The 18059-nt window shown below is 38.0% G+C and overlaps 2 protein-coding genes across 2 annotated transcripts in view; one reads left to right on the top strand and one right to left on the bottom strand.

Annotated features, from left to right (window-relative positions):
* The first annotated feature begins 3785 nt into the window (after positions 1-3785).
* Positions 3786-18059, top strand: part of stk25b (serine/threonine kinase 25b) — a 21854-nt gene continuing 7580 nt past the window's right edge. The window contains exons 1-10 of the mRNA XM_056235561.1: positions 3786-4176; positions 4596-4826; positions 5918-5974; positions 6103-6211; positions 6335-6492; positions 6789-6974; positions 7645-7790; positions 7953-8061; positions 15415-15486; positions 15657-15793. Coding sequence (XP_056091536.1) covers positions 4147-4176; positions 4596-4826; positions 5918-5974; positions 6103-6211; positions 6335-6492; positions 6789-6974; positions 7645-7790; positions 7953-8061; positions 15415-15486; positions 15657-15793 — 1235 coding nt within the window. The 5' untranslated portion in view covers positions 3786-4146. The remainder of the gene's footprint in view (positions 4177-4595; positions 4827-5917; positions 5975-6102; positions 6212-6334; positions 6493-6788; positions 6975-7644; positions 7791-7952; positions 8062-15414; positions 15487-15656; positions 15794-18059) is intronic.
* Positions 15308-18059, bottom strand: part of septin2 (septin 2) — a 24685-nt gene continuing 21933 nt past the window's right edge. The window contains exon 12 of the mRNA XM_056235563.1: positions 15308-15803. The gene's annotated coding sequence lies outside the window, so the exon portion shown is untranslated. The remainder of the gene's footprint in view (positions 15804-18059) is intronic.

Raw genomic sequence — 18059 nt, 5'->3', positions numbered from 1 at the left:
AACCTAATGTTGAAATAGACTTTTAGTTATATAATATTTCCATCGTTCTGTCCGAGGTTGCTGTTCGCTTGTTCCCACTTGGAAGCGATTTTGCTCTCTACCTGGAACGCTTAGGTAACCACTAATCAACCAAGTGAACGGCTTAGTCCGAATATAAATGGCATCCTGGCACGGCTCACAATGCTTTTAGTCCATGGAACTATATAAATTAATATCAACTCCTTCAAATGCTAGGTCACTTATCAAATCATACAACAATATGCAACATTAATATTAATTTGTTAAAAATCACACTCGTATTAAAAGAGGAGACTTTTATCAAACAGACCCAGGCGTGAAGGCTTCTCATATTATTTCATATAATGATTCTTCCCTAAGGATCAGTGGGAAGTTCATTCATGCTTTTCTCTAGTGGTGACCATGTAGGCTAAGTTATTATCTGTCTATGTTTAGCGAGCTAATCCTCTCACTACAAACCAACACAACAGTTTAAAGTCCTGATCGTGAATAGACCTCAGTGTGTGTGTGTGTGTGTGCACATCTTTATCTGATAGTCATATTTCACATAATGGTGACAGTGGTATTCCCAGAAGACAGTTGAAAATGTATGACAGTTCAATTGCAAGTCAAGTTTACAGAGATGTCACTCTCATTCCTTGCATCCATAATGTTTTAAATTGGCTCATTCACTGCATGCCATACTATAACTAAAATAATGTAATCTGATACATTACAAATAAAGTACTTGTGTGGATTCAGTTTATGTTCGAACAGCAACATTACACGCTAATTAGTTAAAAAAAAGTGAAATCATAATCAACCACCCCTTTAAGCCAGGGCTATCTATTTAGTGTATTTAAGTGGTAGGGATGGTTAAAGTCACCATGAAATCAAAATTGACAATACTTATTTTCAGAGGTGGACAAAGTACACAACTTCCTTACTTAAGTGAAAGTACAGATACTACTGGTCAAATATTACTCTGTTACAAGTAAAAGTTGTAAAGACCTATTTTTACTTAAGTAAAAGTACAGAATACTCATTTTTAAAAGTACTTGAGTATCAAAAGTAAATGTCAATACTTGTTTTATTATTGTTGCATGTTGTATGTAATATTTACAGTACCTTATGCCTCTGAAGCAACCTAGTGAATACACCTATACCAGTTAGTATCTGTGGAATTAAGAGCTTTTAGAATGTTATAAAACCTATAGAAATTAAACAACTGAATTGACAAAAAAAAGACAGCCACAATCATCCTAATTTTTATTTTTTATTTAACACTCCTACCACCCCAACAAAAGAAGTACACATCTATGTGTATCCATTCATGCACATTTGAATCAAGTGATCTATAAAAATCTAACCTGGTTTAAAACCCAGCTACACAACCATAGCTGCATAACTGCAATAACAGCAATACTGCTTTAACAAACAGCAAAACAGAAATACCTATTTGCCATGGATGCGCCAAGGATCTGTCTTTGTCCATTTTGCCACCAGTTGATTTGTGTTCAAAGAAAATGATGGAAAATCGCTGAACTTCACGACAAGTGACCCTACAAGAGTGATTACTGATAGGCTGTCTGTCACCTGGCTGATTCAATCACGTTTTAGAGATGAAAAAAAATCATCCTCTGACTGACGGTACTACTTTCTACTCAAGGACCTTGACAGAAATGTAGTGGAGTAAAAAGTATGATATTTGTCTTTCAAATAGTGAAGTTAAAGTAAAAAGTTTCTAGAAAAAATAATACTCAAGTAAAGTACATACTCAAAAAGTGTACTTAAAGGGGTGGTATAATGCCCTTTTCACAAGATATACAGTATTCAAGTAAATGCCTACTTTGTTACTGTCTTTCTCTGCTTATTTTTTTATGGAATATTGCAGTATTCTAAATGATTAATCCCTGCATATCATCATTGTTTTCAAATTCATGTTTATTGGCTCGAGGGCGGTACAAAGTGTCACTCATATGAGATCACAGCAATAGCAAACCACAACCATCCAACAATCCAATCAATTCCCGATGGACAAAATCAAGTCCCGCGCTACATTTTTTTCAAGTTTACAGAGATGTCACTTTCATTCATTGCGTCCATCATGTTTTATTCATAGTTGGCTCATTCACTGCATGCCATACTACAACTAAAATAATGTAATCTGACTGATAAAAAAAAGTACTTGTGTGGATTCAGTGTGTAGCAAAACTGCTTGTTTTGACCGACATTTGATATTAAATTAATGCAAACTATAATTCATAGACTATTTGGTTTATCCTGCTCATGCACCAAGTACTGTAAATAGCATTTGAGGGTGTGCAAAAACCACAGCAAAAACGGACCGTTTTTGTGTGTTCCTTTAAATGCAAATTAGCTGCTTCTACTGGCACAGAGGGCGGAGCTTCAAGAGCTCTTGCATTAGCAGCTCCGATTACCTCATCCAGACACGCACTAAAAATTTCAAAAACTTTTAGCCTTTTATGTTCAAACCGGAGTCGGACAAAGATGTAGAGACTCAAGAAGAAGTGACAAAATGTAGAATGCAACGGGACATTTCTGAATGGTTAGTTGATGAATTTATGTAGCTGATGTGATTAGCATATTCTGTCATGATAGTCTATAAATCGTGTTCCCGGGGGTGGGGTTTATGTAAATTTTAGGGTTAGTGATGTCACTAACCAGTAAAGAAGCTCATTGTAGTCCCTACCAACCGTTTGTTGTAGTCCTTAAAAAAGGATTTCTGTAAAATAAAATCTCCCTTTGCTTTGAACTTTGATCGTCGTAAATTTGCAGATGTTGTTTATGTTCCCGATGGACAAAATCAAGTCCCGCCCTACATTTTTTCTTGTTTGAAAAGCCGTTTCCCTCAGATTTATATCACAACAGGGAAGAAAAGACTATCACAACTTCCTTTTCATGCTGACTTTAAAGTCACCATGACATCCAAATGGACAATTCTTGTTTTTTTAATGGAATATTGCATTTATTTATAATTTGTAATTCCTCACCATTAGCATTAACAAGTGCATGTCCATCAACAAACCGATTATTTTACTAGTACTTATTTATTTACTGAGTATTTTTCTAATTTATTGCGGTGAACGTGTGGAAACTGTATCAATAACAGTGCATACATTAGCCGAGCTCTTCCGTGAATGACTGATGTAACATAAACGTTGGTAAAACAAATCTCGCTCCATGCTTAATCTTTCCTCAAATTAGTGAGAACGACAGACAATCTGCATTAATAGACACAGTTTTAGCCTAGGTAATAGTGGCCTACAACTGATTAACATAAGTTTAGGATTATACTGTGGTATTGAGGTAAAGATAAATTTTAACCACTGATTCTTCACATGCTCGTCCTTGGGCAGTGAAAAAAAAACTGTATTTAGCGTCACATTGTACAGCACAGTGTCTTCTCGACATGATGCTGTCCAGTATCCACAGGAATCAGCTACAGTGTTTGAGGTTCAAGTTTTACCTGGTGTCTGCGCACTCAATAAGTGGGCGGGCAATATACTAATGTTTCGTCTTGACGTTACAACGAAACGGCTTATGACTCGTTTGAAAAACCATTCATTTCATTGACTCATAGTCGACGTTTACTTTTGAAAGACAATAATTTTATATATGGTGCACTTTCAGATTTGAAACTTTGCAGGATGTTACACACTACATGAAAGGTCATTTTCAAAAATCCTTAAAAGGGGCACTGCTGAAGGTATAACTACAACTCCCACAATTCCCCGTTCCTTGAATCAGAAGCTGCGCATGCGCTGTGGCTCCTATTATTTTGTTCTCCCGCAAGCAATAAATGAAGAGTCGCCGGAACGTGCGTTGATCAATACAAAACAATTACAAGCGGAAAGCGTTTTTCTCGCACGCAGATACTTTTATACATGGAGTCACACGACACCTAACTGTCATTCTCGCCAGCCTGCGGGATCCGCCATCAGGGGATTGGAGGCCGAAAACACGGCAGACGAACAGGACATGCAGAGGTGTTTTTCTATGTAAAAGCTAGCTAGCTAAGCAGGGGATCGGAGGAGGAACAGCAAAGCCTTGGAAGAGTTTTACAGCACCCCTCCTTTGGCAGAAAGGGCTAACATCTGCTCTCATCCACACCGACCTGCTGTTAGGATGGCGCACCTCCGCGACATGCAGAACCAGGTAAATCCTTTGCCCAGCCAAGTCTGTTCATCATCAGGACTGTATTAATCTCATAATCAGTAAAACCACAGTGATGTTTAGTGAGCCTGTCATGTCATGATCTCGATTTAGAGTAATTGACTAAATTGAGGGCTGTCTTGACGTTATACTATTGTGTCTGGGTAACTATTTTAATGAAGATCCTGTGGAAGAAACGTCTGTTTGTTTGTTTTTTTGTTTGTTACATTTCATGTAATATCGGTTTCATTTAATGTAAATTGTAAATATTATAATGTAAATGGTTCAAATGTTGCTCATAGTAGATTATCCTAAAGGATGTAATGTAGTCTACAAGGGTCCATACTAGTAAATGCTCACTGATTTTCTTCTACACCTTTCATTGAATCTCATAGCACAACTCTACTGTCTCTCTCACACAGAATTCCCGGCTTGACCCGGAGGAGTATTTCACAAAGCAAGAGCGCATTGGGAAGGGGTCTTTTGGTGAGGTCTACAAGGGCATCAACAATCGCACTAAAGAGGTGGTGGCCATCAAGATCATCGACCTGGAGGAGGCGGAAGATGAGATCGAGGACATTCAGCAGGAGATCACGGTGCTCAGCCAGTGTGACAGCCCCTATGTCACCAAATACTATGGCTCATATCTGAAGGTACACTCTCCCATTGTTTGGGATCTCAGGCGTGTACAGACAAACAATAGTAAGAGTTTTTTTTGTATGTCATTACAGCATCTTTTAATATCAACATGAAATCACTTTCTTAATGCATGTTGACATGATTTATCAATGCATTATTCCAAAGAAAAAACCTTTTACAAAATGTAATACCTAGTTCTTCTTCTGAAATAACTTTCCTCCTTCGCTGTCACCACCTCATGTGAGAGTTATGTTAACCAATGGGCAAATTGCTAGGTTTCTACAAACTGCAAGGAGATCTGTGTAATACCTGGATATTAGAGATATCTGTTAGCATTTCCCATTCATCTCAATTGCACTTGTCTAGTATGGGCAATTTTTTAAATGTGCTATATTTACTCCTGGATACTCTGTTCTGCTGCCAGGTTGTTTTTAGCCATCATATTTCGAAATTTCGAGCCATCGAAATATGCCATGTTACTAATGATGTCATGACAATGCTGATTTGCATCCCCCACACACACAATCTGCTCAAATATCCTGAAATATTTTGGATTCAGTGTTGCTTGAAAAAATCCCCAATTTCAATTTGAATGGCTGTCAAAAGCTAAAATATGCTCCTTGCTGCTCAATGGTGAAATAACTGTATCTGCAAACATTGAGCCCTTTGCAAACTCACTTTTAGTTAGTAATGTCCACTGTCAAATCAATTTCTTATAACCACGCCCTGTATTTTCTCTCATTAAAATTTCAATTGGAATTATTATTTTTTATTAACCTTTATGTTGAAATAGATGCAAAATACCAGGTCTGTCATGATTTCAGACAAATTCTTCTGCACCTTCAATCTTAAAATGTTTTCACAACAATTTTGGGCACTCCAAAAACACTTTACTCAAGAGTTAAAGGTTAAAGAACCATATTTTCTTACTCTGAATCACATTTTCTGCTGTTGTGCAATGAAAATGGTTCCATGGATGTTAAAGGTTCTTCACGGAACCATCTATGCCAATAAAGAACCTTTATTGAAATATGAACACTAAATACAACAAATGTCATGTGACACTTGAAGAAATTGTGCTTGTTATTTTTGCCCTTATCTATAGGGAACCAAGCTGTGGATCATCATGGAGTATTTAGGAGGTGGCTCTGCTTTAGATCTTGTAAGTAGAACAACAGTGGCTCTTCAATTATGGGAACATTTTCATGAGTGTATTCATGTGATCATAAGAGCCTTTAGCTTTCGACTTAGAAATACAATATGTCTTCTACTTTCCTCCACACGTCTCAGTTGAAACCAGGACCGCTAGAGGAGACGTACATCGCCACTATACTGAGGGAGATTTTGAAGGGACTGGAATACTTGCATTCGGAAAGGAAGATTCACCGTGATATCAAAGGTGTGATAACATGCACGTCTGCCTACTCGAATCAGGCCGGCTAGGAATGGCTTCAGATTTAATCATTTGCTTTGTGTGAAATCTGAACTCTGTGCTGATGATTCATGTTGTGTCTTGTGGTAGCTGCCAACGTGCTGCTGTCTGAGCAGGGGGATGTGAAGCTGGCAGACTTCGGGGTGGCGGGACAGCTCACAGACACCCAGATCAAGAGAAACACTTTTGTGGGAACTCCTTTCTGGATGGCTCCAGAGGTCATCAAACAGTCTGCGTATGATTTTAAGGTGCGGAGATCCAGATAAATGGTCTTTTCTCAGCGTGCAAAAGAACAACATGAATAGTAATGTCCAAATGTGTCTGCAGAGCTGTGAAAACACACATTCAGCACTCTGGCAGAAAGGCTGGAGTGGTAAAACTGTTCCCAAGCATTCAGCTTTCTTTCTTTTTTAAGTGGTAGGCATGGAAACCAGTCACTAACAGAGTTTACATTTTAGCGTAGTAGCAGCTGATCATATACATATTTGTATAATATCTAGTTGAGATCAATGAAGACTATTTGGTTTGCTTTTTTTGGCTGCAGGCAGATATTTGGTCCCTGGGAATTACAGCTATTGAACTAGCGAAGGGGGAACCCCCAAACTCCGACCTGCATCCGATGCGAGTGCTGTTTCTCATTCCCAAGAACACTCCCCCGACGCTGGAGGGCTCCTACAGCAAACCCTTCAAAGAGTTTGTGGAGGCGTGCCTCAATAAAGACCCTCGCTTTGTGAGTATTTTTGTATTCATTTCTTTAACCCAAACTTTTGGATTGTAGTTTTCAACAGTGAAAAAATGTCTCTGAAGGATCATGTGACACTGAAGATTGGAGTAATGATGCTGAAAATTCAGCTTTGCCATCACAGGAATAAATTGTATTTTAAAATATATGAAAATAGTAAACGGCTCTTTCTTTTTTTTTTATATATATATATATTTTTTAACAATATTTCATTAAATAAATATGCATAAATATTGGTTAATATTAGAGACTAAAAAAAGATTGGAGATTGGAGTAATGATGCTGAAATGCTAAAAAAAATGATGCTAAAAAAGATTGGAGTAATGATGCTGAAAATTCAGCTTTGCCATCACAGGAATAAATTGTATTTTAAAATATATGAAAATAGTAAACGGCTCTTTCTTTTTTTTATATATATATATATATTTTTTAACAATATTTCATTAAATAAATATGCATAAATATTGGTTAATATTAGAGACTAAAAAAAAAGAAAAAAAGATTACTTTTGATTGGTAATGTAGCTGTATATAGCACACAACTTGTTAAAATAAATGATCTAGCTCTATTTGTGGACAGACATCTCAAGATTTTTGACATGAGGTGGTAAAAACATTGAGAATCCTGAGCAAGGCATCACTATTCTGGTTATGTGCAGCGGCCCACCGCCAAGGAGTTACTGAAGCACAAATTCATCACACGCTACACCAAGAAAACCTCCTATCTGACGGAGCTGATTGACCGATACCGCCGCTGGAAGTCTGAAGGCCACGGAGACGAGTCGAGCTCTGATGATTCTGACATGTATGTCATCATAATGCACATACTCTACAATCAATAACGGCCCTCTAATTCATCATGATGTATTATTCATTTCTTATTACTTGAGCCCTGTCCTTTTAATTAGATCTGTGGTGAATTGATCCTCATGAGTTATAGCCTCTGTTTCTCCTCGTACTTGAACAGGGATGGCGATAGTGATGACAGAGACCAGTGTCCCATGTGGACGTTCCCCACAGTCCGACCCAGCTCCATGAACAAGCTCCAGAAGGGCTACACAAACACAGACTCAGGGGTGAGGATCCCAACATTTCATTTTTGTCCTGTCATCGTAGATAATTTGTTTGTTGTTTTAAAAGGAAGTTCACAATACCAACATTTTAGTTGTGAAATTTCACTATTTATGATACCAATTTTGTTAAGAAGTTCAAATTAAATTAAATGAAACAAAACAATGAAATGTTTCATTTCTCAAAGAAGCAGCATTGGTTCAAATGTTTAATGTAATTCAAATAAATGAAGACTTAGTAGTGTTTTTCTCCAGGGTTTAAGGTCACAAAAAGTGTATATATGGAATTACATAATTCTTAATCATCATTTTGTGGGGTCTTACATTTGATGACATGTAAACAGTAGTCGCGATACATGGCCTAATATGATTTATTATACTTCAAAGGATATTATTTAAATAAATATGAGCGTTTCACATTTGCCGCACTGTTGCACATTTTTACAGCGTCTTGTTTTCAGAGCAGTTTGCAGTCGATGAATAACATGCCTTTATGCCACCATGCAATTGCTTAAGCCAAGTTGTATTGGGGCACTTTTACACTGTTGCCGCGTGTTGAAGCAAGCCATCCCGGAATTTCACTGGAATGCAATTGGGCTAGTTTTGATTAGCAATTAGGCACAATAGGCGGGTTTTGTTGTGTAGACCTGGCAAAAATCATGATCTACTGTTGATGAATTATGATGATCTTTTTGTGACGGTGTGTATATTGCAATGTGTTGTAAATGGCTGTGAGAGTGCATATTTTATTTCTCGCATATGTTTGAATGAGCAGCTGGAAAAGGTAAATTGGCCATTTCAAAATAAGAGTCCTGCTGTATTTTGGACATGTTTATATTAAGTCCAGGGCTCGCAAAATTTCAAAATCGCTAGTAGCCCTTCGAGCAGGCACTCTACAGATTTTGGTAGCCCGAAATGAATTTTACTAGCCCAAATAAAAAGACAATTTTTAATTTAGAAAATTGGTTAGGAGTCAAAACATCAATCAAAAACTTTTTCAAAACACAAATATCAACAATTGGATATAAAATAATTAAATTAGAATCATCAATACAAATATGCATCTGGTTCTAACTGAACTGAAATTTGTGTGGCCAGTATGGAACATGAATCAGTCTGTGTCAGATTCTGAATCGGAGATATCAACTGAAGTGCGCAGCTCCGTTGTTTTAAAGTCCAGGGTTTCCGCGCGGTAGTAAAAGGTAGTAAAAAGAATCTACCAAAATTAAGGCCCTTGAAAGGTAGTAAAAGGTAATAAATGCAATTTGACTTGGTAGTAAATTTTTCATCACCACCTCAATATGAGTTTCCATTTTTTTCCAAAAAAAATAAGGCTGTCTATGACGTAAATGTGTCTTATTAGTGGAATATTAAACGCAATATAGTAACATTAGCTGTGGTGCGCGAGCAGTGGATTGAGCGCGCAGCGGCACAGACGCGCGAGCTGGTCGAGCTCGAGCACATCCCTTCAAACAGACATCAGTGGAAAGTTTGTAGTTCAGTCGCATGTCAATGGCAAAGAAGATTAAAACGAGTCATCTAGCTTATTATTTACGTTAACTGACGAGAGAGAGCGCGCGCGCGCACTTCTGTTGAATGCTCCTGATCGTTCACTCAGCACGTGTTATTTGAATGAAAACTAAATCGTATATGTAAGTAAAGTAAAACATGACCTGTTACCTGATTTATGTATAACAAATGGTTCCCTACATTATTACTGGACGTGTGCAGGTCAAGAAGTTCCATGAACGCAAACATCCAAAGCGCCCCCCCCTGCAAACCATCGCCTCAGCGCTCGAATACTGAAAATTGTCTTTCACGTCACAAAATTATGTAAAAACGCCCGTCTTGGCGAGTATCCTAGTAAACAAAGTTGGTTATATCTCATGTGAACGTAGCCATGTTCAAATGTGCGTTCGGTCTTAAAGGGGCAGCACTTTAATATACCTGCTACTGTGTTTTAATGTTAATCAAACAAAGGACAAATAAATTACTCACTGCTCTTGACTAAATGGTCTACCCTTTTCAACTTTACAAAAATATCCATCTATATTTAATTTATACAATAATGAATATGCAATTTTTTGACATTTGATTACTGTATTCAAATGTATGTACCAATCTACCCGAAAAACTCTAAAAACACTGTTTATTTCATTTGTAGCTTTTCTTTGTTCTATTGTATTTATTTGTCCTATTTGTAATTCGATTATTTTTTCTTATTTTGTTACTGACTGCTTACTTTTATTGGGCTGGTAGTTTTTGTTGTAGTATCAAAATTGGATTAAATAACTGGTATTTCACTGGTGTCTAAACATTTGTACCACTGACCCAATCTCAGCGCTGAGCCCTGCTGGAGCAGCTCTAAATATGTGCTGTGCTATTAAATGCAAGATAAAATATGATAGAGTAATAGAATGAACAGTGACAGAAACAGAAGCATGCTTTTTAGAAGGATTAATTAAGCATGAAAATATCTAAAGAAAATATATATTTGATGAACAAATTAAGCCAACTAATATGATTTATATTCTTTTGGTTTATCTACTAATACATTTAAAAATTACAAATGCAGTGAAAATTCAGGGATCGGTTACGGTATCGATATCGGCGAGTACCACAAATGAAAGTATTGGTATCGGTCTCGTTCTCGTTCTGCAAAAAGTGGTATCGGTGCATCCCTAATTGAAAATATTTAACGGGTGAGGGTGAGGGGGGAGCAGCTCCCTATTTTGTTGTTTTGCGATGCTAGCAGCACTACACAGATCACGGCAAAACATGCCAACTTAAAGGAACACTCCGACTTTTTGGGACTTTAGCCTATTCACCGTATCCCCCAGAGTTAGATAAGTCCATACATACCTTTTTCATCTCCGTGCGTGCTATAAGTCTGTTTGACGCACCCACCGCTAGCCTAGCTTAGCACAAAGACTGGATGTAAATGGTTGCAGCTAGCATACTAATCCAAATAAGTGACAAAATAACGCAAAAATTTTTCTATTTACATGTTGTGATTTGTATAGTCACAGAGTGTACAAAAAACAAAGTCACATGAGACACAGACATATTTTAACCGTATAAATACTGGGAACTATATTCTCTGAAGGCGAAGCACTGCTACTTGGGCGGAGTGATAACCGCAGCACCTGAGACGCGCCGTGGTGAGGAGCAGAGAGCGCGTCTCAGGTGCTGCGGTTATCACTCCGCCCAAGTAGCAGTGCTTCGCCTTCAGAGAATATAGTTCCCAGTATTTATACGGTTAAAATATGTCTGTGTCTCATGTGACTTTGTTTTTTGTACACTCTGTGACTATACAAATCACAACATGTAAATAGAAAAATGTTTGCGTTATTTTGTCACTTATTTGGATTAGTATGCTAGCTGCAACCATTCACATCCAGTCTTTGTGCTAAGCTAGGCTAGCGGTGGGTGCGTCAAACAGACTTATAGCACGCACGGAGATGAAAAAGGTATGTATGGACTTATCTAACTCTGGGGGATAAGGTGAATAGGCTAAAGTCCCAAAAAGTCGGAGTGTTCCTTTAAGGTTAGCTGTCGTCGCACCATCTCAGCAGCAAACCAGTGCAATATTTGAAGCACATTTAGAGATGTGATGAAATAAATTGCTGTTTTGGGATAGTAATTTCACTGCTTAAGTCTGCGTGTGTGAGAATGTGTGTTTGTGGGTAAGTGTGTGTGATGTGACACACTTTATTATAATTTTTTTTTAATGTTTATTGTTGTTAAGTGTCATTTGTTTTTAAGAAGTGCCAAGGTTTTTCTTCACCTTATTAGGGCTAAGGGCTAACGTTATGGTTAGGATAACTCGAGGGCTAGGGTTAAGATAAGGACAACTGAAACTCAACTCGACACTAATATTGTCATTGTCAATTATGTTTTTTTTTTTTTTAATGATCACAATTAAACATTAGTGTACCTAATATGTATGATGTGTGTGACAGTGTCACACTTATACCTTATAGTAAGTAGTAAGTGGTGCTTTGCATACCCCTCCCACACCCCCCAAAAAAGGGCTGCTGCTTGATGTCGTGTTGGTAGTAAAAAATATTCTGGAGGTAGTAAAAAAGGTAGTAAAAGGTAGTAAATTCATCTCTATGATTCCTGCATAAACCCTCTGACAACGTTAAAAGTGTTAATTTTCTGATGGAATAATTCACATATTGAAGTGTAGCAATAAATAATAATTATAACAATACCAGACTTTTTTTGAGGCAAGTACGGTAAATGGTGCTCTAATTATTTTATGCTGTTTATATAACAGAATATATTATGGTCAAGTCACCTTTATTTATGTAGCGCTTGTTACCATACAGATTTGTTTGTTTCAAAGCAGCTTTACAGTGATAGTGTGTTAGCACATGGATTCAATTTAATTTCAATCGTAATTTGCAGGTGAGATGGGTGGGACATGTCCCCACCACTTTTTCTCAGGATCGATATTGTCCCCCACCACTTTTTAAAACATTATGAGGCACGGATGTACCTAATACAACTAAGTAAAACATCTCCAGTTAACTAGCAGAGCATTAATTTAGTTCGTTATTAAATAAGAGAAAATCTAGCGCTAAAATGTATTGTTTTAAATCAAGCTGAGCGCTCGTTGCTGCTGCTATCAGTTGAGTCTTCACTCGGACGCGCGCTTCACTCTATCACCATTGCGGAGACTCTCTATTTGTACCAGTGAAATCACAAAACAAAATGCACTCAAACGTGTCCCTGCTTGATATAAACTGTAACCACTGATGAACATATTCGGTTTTGATGAGAGAAGAAAAAAAACTATACAAATGCGGATTAGAACCCTGAACCTCTGACATGCTTAGTGTCCCATTTAAGGTACACAAGCAAAATCGCAGATCTATGCATTTATTCACGTGAACATTCTCGGCACTGACAATATTAGTAGATCTCATTAAAAGACTAAATAAACCCAATGTAACGTTACTATTAAAATTGATTTCTAGACATAGTAATGTTATTTCTTTCCTAAAATTGTTATTGTACACTCATCTGATTTAGCATTGTATTAGCAGCACCCGCCATTCCCCCCCGAACCCCCCCCCCCCCCCCCCCCCAAAAATTAAAACAAATTTACGCCACTGATCATGTGTTTTTCTTAAAAAGGGGCACGGAGATTCATGAGAAATTGTGCTGCGGTTAAATCAGCATGATCAAAAACTTGTGCGGTCATATTTTTCCTTAAAATAACTAGTCAATAATGTGAATAAAGGGAGGAATTTGATTACACTATTTCAGATAGCCCGTCGGGCAGGCCAGTTATGCATTTTGGTAGCCCGACTGGAAAACACAATAGCCCTGGGAGGTCGAGCTAGCAATTTTGCGAGGCCTGAAGTCCCACATTATGCTTTTTCCCCCTGGGAATTATTGGTATTTTGGTTGCACAATAAACTGTATCTGGCATTTAATTTAAGGTAAACTCATGTGACTTCACTCTGGGCCTTCCCGTCACAGGAATTAAGGATTAAGAATATTCATTCAATATAGAGATTTTAATAGTATCGGCACAGTCATTTTTTTTTTATTGCCTTTTTGTTTAAAGGGGTGGTTGATTATGATTTCACTTTTCTAACTTTAGTTAGTGTGTGATGTTGCTGTTTGAGCATAAACAACATCTGCAAAGTTACAATGCTCAAAGTTAAAAGCAAAGGAAGATAATTTGCTTTTAAAGAAATAGTTTTTTAAGGACTACAACAAATGACTGATAGGGACTACACATCATTCCTTCAGGGTTAGTGACCCCAAGAATTTACATAAACCCCGCCCCAGGGAACGTGATATGCTAATCAGTGACTAGAAGATAACTACACATAAGGTACATAAATTCATCAACTAACCATTCAGAAATGTCCTGTTGCATTCTACATGTTGTCACCTCTTCTTGAGTCTCTCCATCATTGTCTGACTCCGGTTTGAACATAAAAGGCTAAAGGTTTTTGAAATGTTCAGTGCATGTCTGTGTAAGGTAAAAGGACACAAGCTGTTGTAGCTCCGCCTCCTGTGCCGGGAGCAGCAGCTCATTCGCATTTAAAGTCCCCGTGAACCGGAAGTTGCAAACGACTTTTCTCCAGTGTTGTGACGTATTTCCGAGAGAAACGGAATACAAAATGAGGCAAAATAGTGGGCATGGCTTTTTTTCCAACTAGCACCTGATTGGATCTAGAAAAGTAGGTGTTGTCATTCAGCCTGTCTACTGTCAGTTGGAGGGGTGTGGTTACGGATGTTAAGCAGACACCCAAACCGTCAAACCTACATCAGGGAAGGTCCTCCAATGCAAAGGGGAGGGGAAATTTCAGATTTTGATTAAAGATTACGAAGCCAAAAAATTGTTTTGTGTGGATTGACTTGCATGGATGAAGTGTTCACCACAAAACGATCAATTTAGGCAAACAAAGTAAGTATGGTCAATTTTGAATTCATGGGGACTTTAAAGGGACAGACAGAAAAACTGTGCGTTTTTGCTCACCCTCAAAAAGTGACAATATTAACATGCTATATAAAAATATCTGTGGGGTACTTAAATTAGATTTTTAAAAACTCTGCAGAATATGCCTACTTCCCTATTATATAGTAGGCGAAAAACTGTTAATGAAATCAGTATGTCTGAATTCAAAGTATTCATAGAACAGTTGGCAAAAAGTAAACTAAACTAGTTATCGTTATATTAAACATTTTTGTTACTTGAAATAAAATAAAAATTTAAAGGGTTAGTTCACCCAAAAAATGATCCATTAATTTACTCACCCTCAAGCCATCCTAGGTGTGTATGACTCTATGATCTATACATAGGTGTATATGTATATTACTTTTATGATGGATGGATGGATGCGCTTTTCTGCAGCTTCAAAATCTCAGTTACCATTCACTCCCATTATAAAGCTTGGAAGAGCCAGGATATTTTTTTTATATAACTCCGATTGTGTTTGGCTGAAGAAGAAAGACATATACACCTAGGAGGGCTTGAGGGTGAGTAAATTATGGGATCATTTTTATTTTTGGGTGAACTAACCCTTTAACTAAAAGAAAAGAAAATATAAAAAAACTAACTTTTATTTCAGCTAGCTGCCAAGGCAAAATTAAAAAATAACAAAAACAACTAAAACGTACACTAAAGTTGAAATGAAAACAGAAAAAATTAAAATAAAATCGAATTAAAAATATGAACAAAAACTATAATAGTATATCAATAATACTGAAATAACACATCGGTGGACCTGTTTTACACCATTTTATTTTTAGCATTAACCTTGTACTGAAGTACCAGTACTTTTGTACATCCCTACATGAAAGATAATGTTATGGTTTGAATTTGTTTGACAGGCAGCTGAGACGGTAAAGAGGCAGCCCAAGTCACAATGTTTGTCGGCGCTGGTCTCTCCCATCTTCAGAGAGGTAAAAATGCACAATATCAAACTCTCACACCCTATACATCCTGACTGGAGTTCTCTCTGTAAGCTTTATGCTTTTTATCACGGTAGCAGCAGATAATGCAGTAGTAAAGTAATAAACAGTGATAAACTCTATATGTTATAGAGTTAAATGTAAGTCGATCTGTTCTCCAGCTGAAGGAGAAGAGAAGGGCATGTGGAGGAGGAATGGGTGCCATAGAGGAGTTGGAGAATGCCTTCAACCTGGCAGAAGAGTCCTGCCCTGGCATCTCTGACCTCCTGGTGACACATATGATGGAGAGAGTGTGCAGGTGAGCAGATCTGTACGAAGAAAAAGAACTGGTATAGAATATATGCCACCATTGTTCTAAACACTACTTTTAACCCCACATAAAGGAATGTTTCACACTTGTAATTTAGAAGCGGGTTTAGCACCGCTTTTTACCCGGTGTTATGAAACCCTGCTTTGCAGTGTTAACCCTGCATTTCGGTGCCAAAGGTTTACAGTTTGAAACGATGCAGTGTTAGAATGTTACGGACCAGAGATAGAAACTCGAGACTGCGACTAGGGCTTTAAGAGTTAGTTCACCCAATAATGAAATTTCTATCATTATTTACTCATCCTCATGACGTTCCAAACCTGTAAGACCTTTGTTCATCTTTGGAACACAAATTAAGATATTTTTGAGGAAGTCCGAGAGCTGTCTGACCTCCCTATAAACGACAACGTCACTACCACTTTCAAGGCCCAGAAAGGTAGTAAAGACATTGTTAAAATGGTCCATAGCCACGTTTCCACTGTGGGGCCCAAAGCGGGCGTGCCAGGGCCAGTAGCGTTTCCACTGTGACTTCCGGGGCTTGATTGGGGCCCGAGGCCAACGGCCAGGGTTTTTTGGCCCACCAAATACATTGGTCCAAAGCGGGCCAGCTCAGGCTTGAGGAGTGGTCATGAATAGAGGCGGAGTTTAGTCATGAGACAGCAGTGCCGGATGATTTGATATACCAGCTATCATCAGCATTAAAGACTTTTAAAGTGGCCCTATTATGCTATTTTAAAGTTTGCTAATGTTGTTTTGGAGTCTCCTAGAACAGGTTTGCATGCATTAAAGGTAAAAAAAAAAAACTGTTTAATTTTCTCATAATATACATTTGCATATCACCACATTTCAATGATTCTCAAACGACTCGTCAGATGAATCAGTCTCTCTAAACCCCTCCTTTCCGCGAGCTACTCTGCTCTGATTGGCCAGATAGCTGTCTGTTGTGATTGGTTTACCGCGTGTTGAAAATAAAAACACCCATTTCCAAAACAACGTCAGCTCTGCTTGTCCTGAGGCTTCCTACACCGTAAACTAAACACAGTAACGAACAATGACGTCGATTTTAACATATAAATCCGATCGCGAGTCCGATGATGATGAAACACTGGGAGAACTAGTTATTCAACCCGAACCTCCATCGCAAGGACGACTCGAGCAGGACGTTTCTCAGTGATACGCTACTAAGTTTGAGGTACATTATGAGATGTTGCAACTAATTCCTCACCATCAGCATTAACCCTCTGGGGTCCAAGGTGTTTTTGGGGTCCTTGAGATGTTTTGACATACTCTGACATTTGTGCTTTTTTCAGTTGCTTATAAACATATTACTGGCAAAGGTGTAATTACACTCTATTTAGCACACACAGGGCTACCATAATGTGTTATCAACATGTATGTACATTTTTGTATTTTTGAGAGAATATTGTTTATGCGTGGTTATTGAAAAAACTAAAACTTAAAGTTTCTGAAATAAGGCCACAAAACACATACTAAATATGTGTCCACAAGACTTTTGACTAATGGATGTTGTCGCCTAGAGTTTTTTTCTTCAAAATGATCTGAAAATCATCCTGTCTTATCATTCACATAAAACAATAGATTGGTTTAAATTTAAAAATGACACTTTTTGTTTGGAAAGGCAATATGCGCAGGGGTGTGACCTGCTGTGATTCACACCTGAGAAGACAATGGGCCCGCATAATGGGGCTGCATACTAATGACCCTTTCATTCAGGTGTGTCACTGAGCCACAAGAATGCAATGACAATATATATATATATATATATATATATATATATATATATATACACTCACCGGCCACTTTATTAGGTACACCTGTCCAACTGCTCGTTAACACTTAATTTCTAAGCAGCCAATCACATGGCGGCAACTCAGTGCATTTAGGCATGTAGACATGGTCAAGACAATCTCCTGCAGTTCAAACCGAGCATCAGTATGGGGAAGAAAGTTGATTTGAGTGACTTTGAACGTGGCATGATTGTTGGTGCCAGAAGGGCTGGTCTGAAGAAAGTTGATTTGAGTGACTTTGAACGTGGCATGATTGTTGGTGCCAGAAGGGCTGGTCTGAGTATTTCAGAAACTGCTAATCTACTGGGATTTTCACGCACAACCATCTCTAGGGTTTACAGAGAATGGTCCGAAAAAGAAAAAACATCCAGTGAGCGGCAGTTCTGTGGGCGGAAATGCCTTGTTGATGCCAGAGGTCAGAGGAGAATGGCCAGACTGGTTCGAGCTGA

Source organism: Rhinichthys klamathensis, unplaced genomic scaffold, assembly GCF_029890125.1.
Source record: "Rhinichthys klamathensis goyatoka isolate OS25496 unplaced genomic scaffold, OSU_Roscu_1.1 h1tg000422l_1, whole genome shotgun sequence".
Lineage (NCBI taxonomy): Eukaryota > Metazoa > Chordata > Actinopteri > Cypriniformes > Leuciscidae > Rhinichthys > Rhinichthys klamathensis.
Note: the sequence above shows the minus strand (reverse complement) of the source record. Positions and strands in the feature narration are given on the sequence as shown.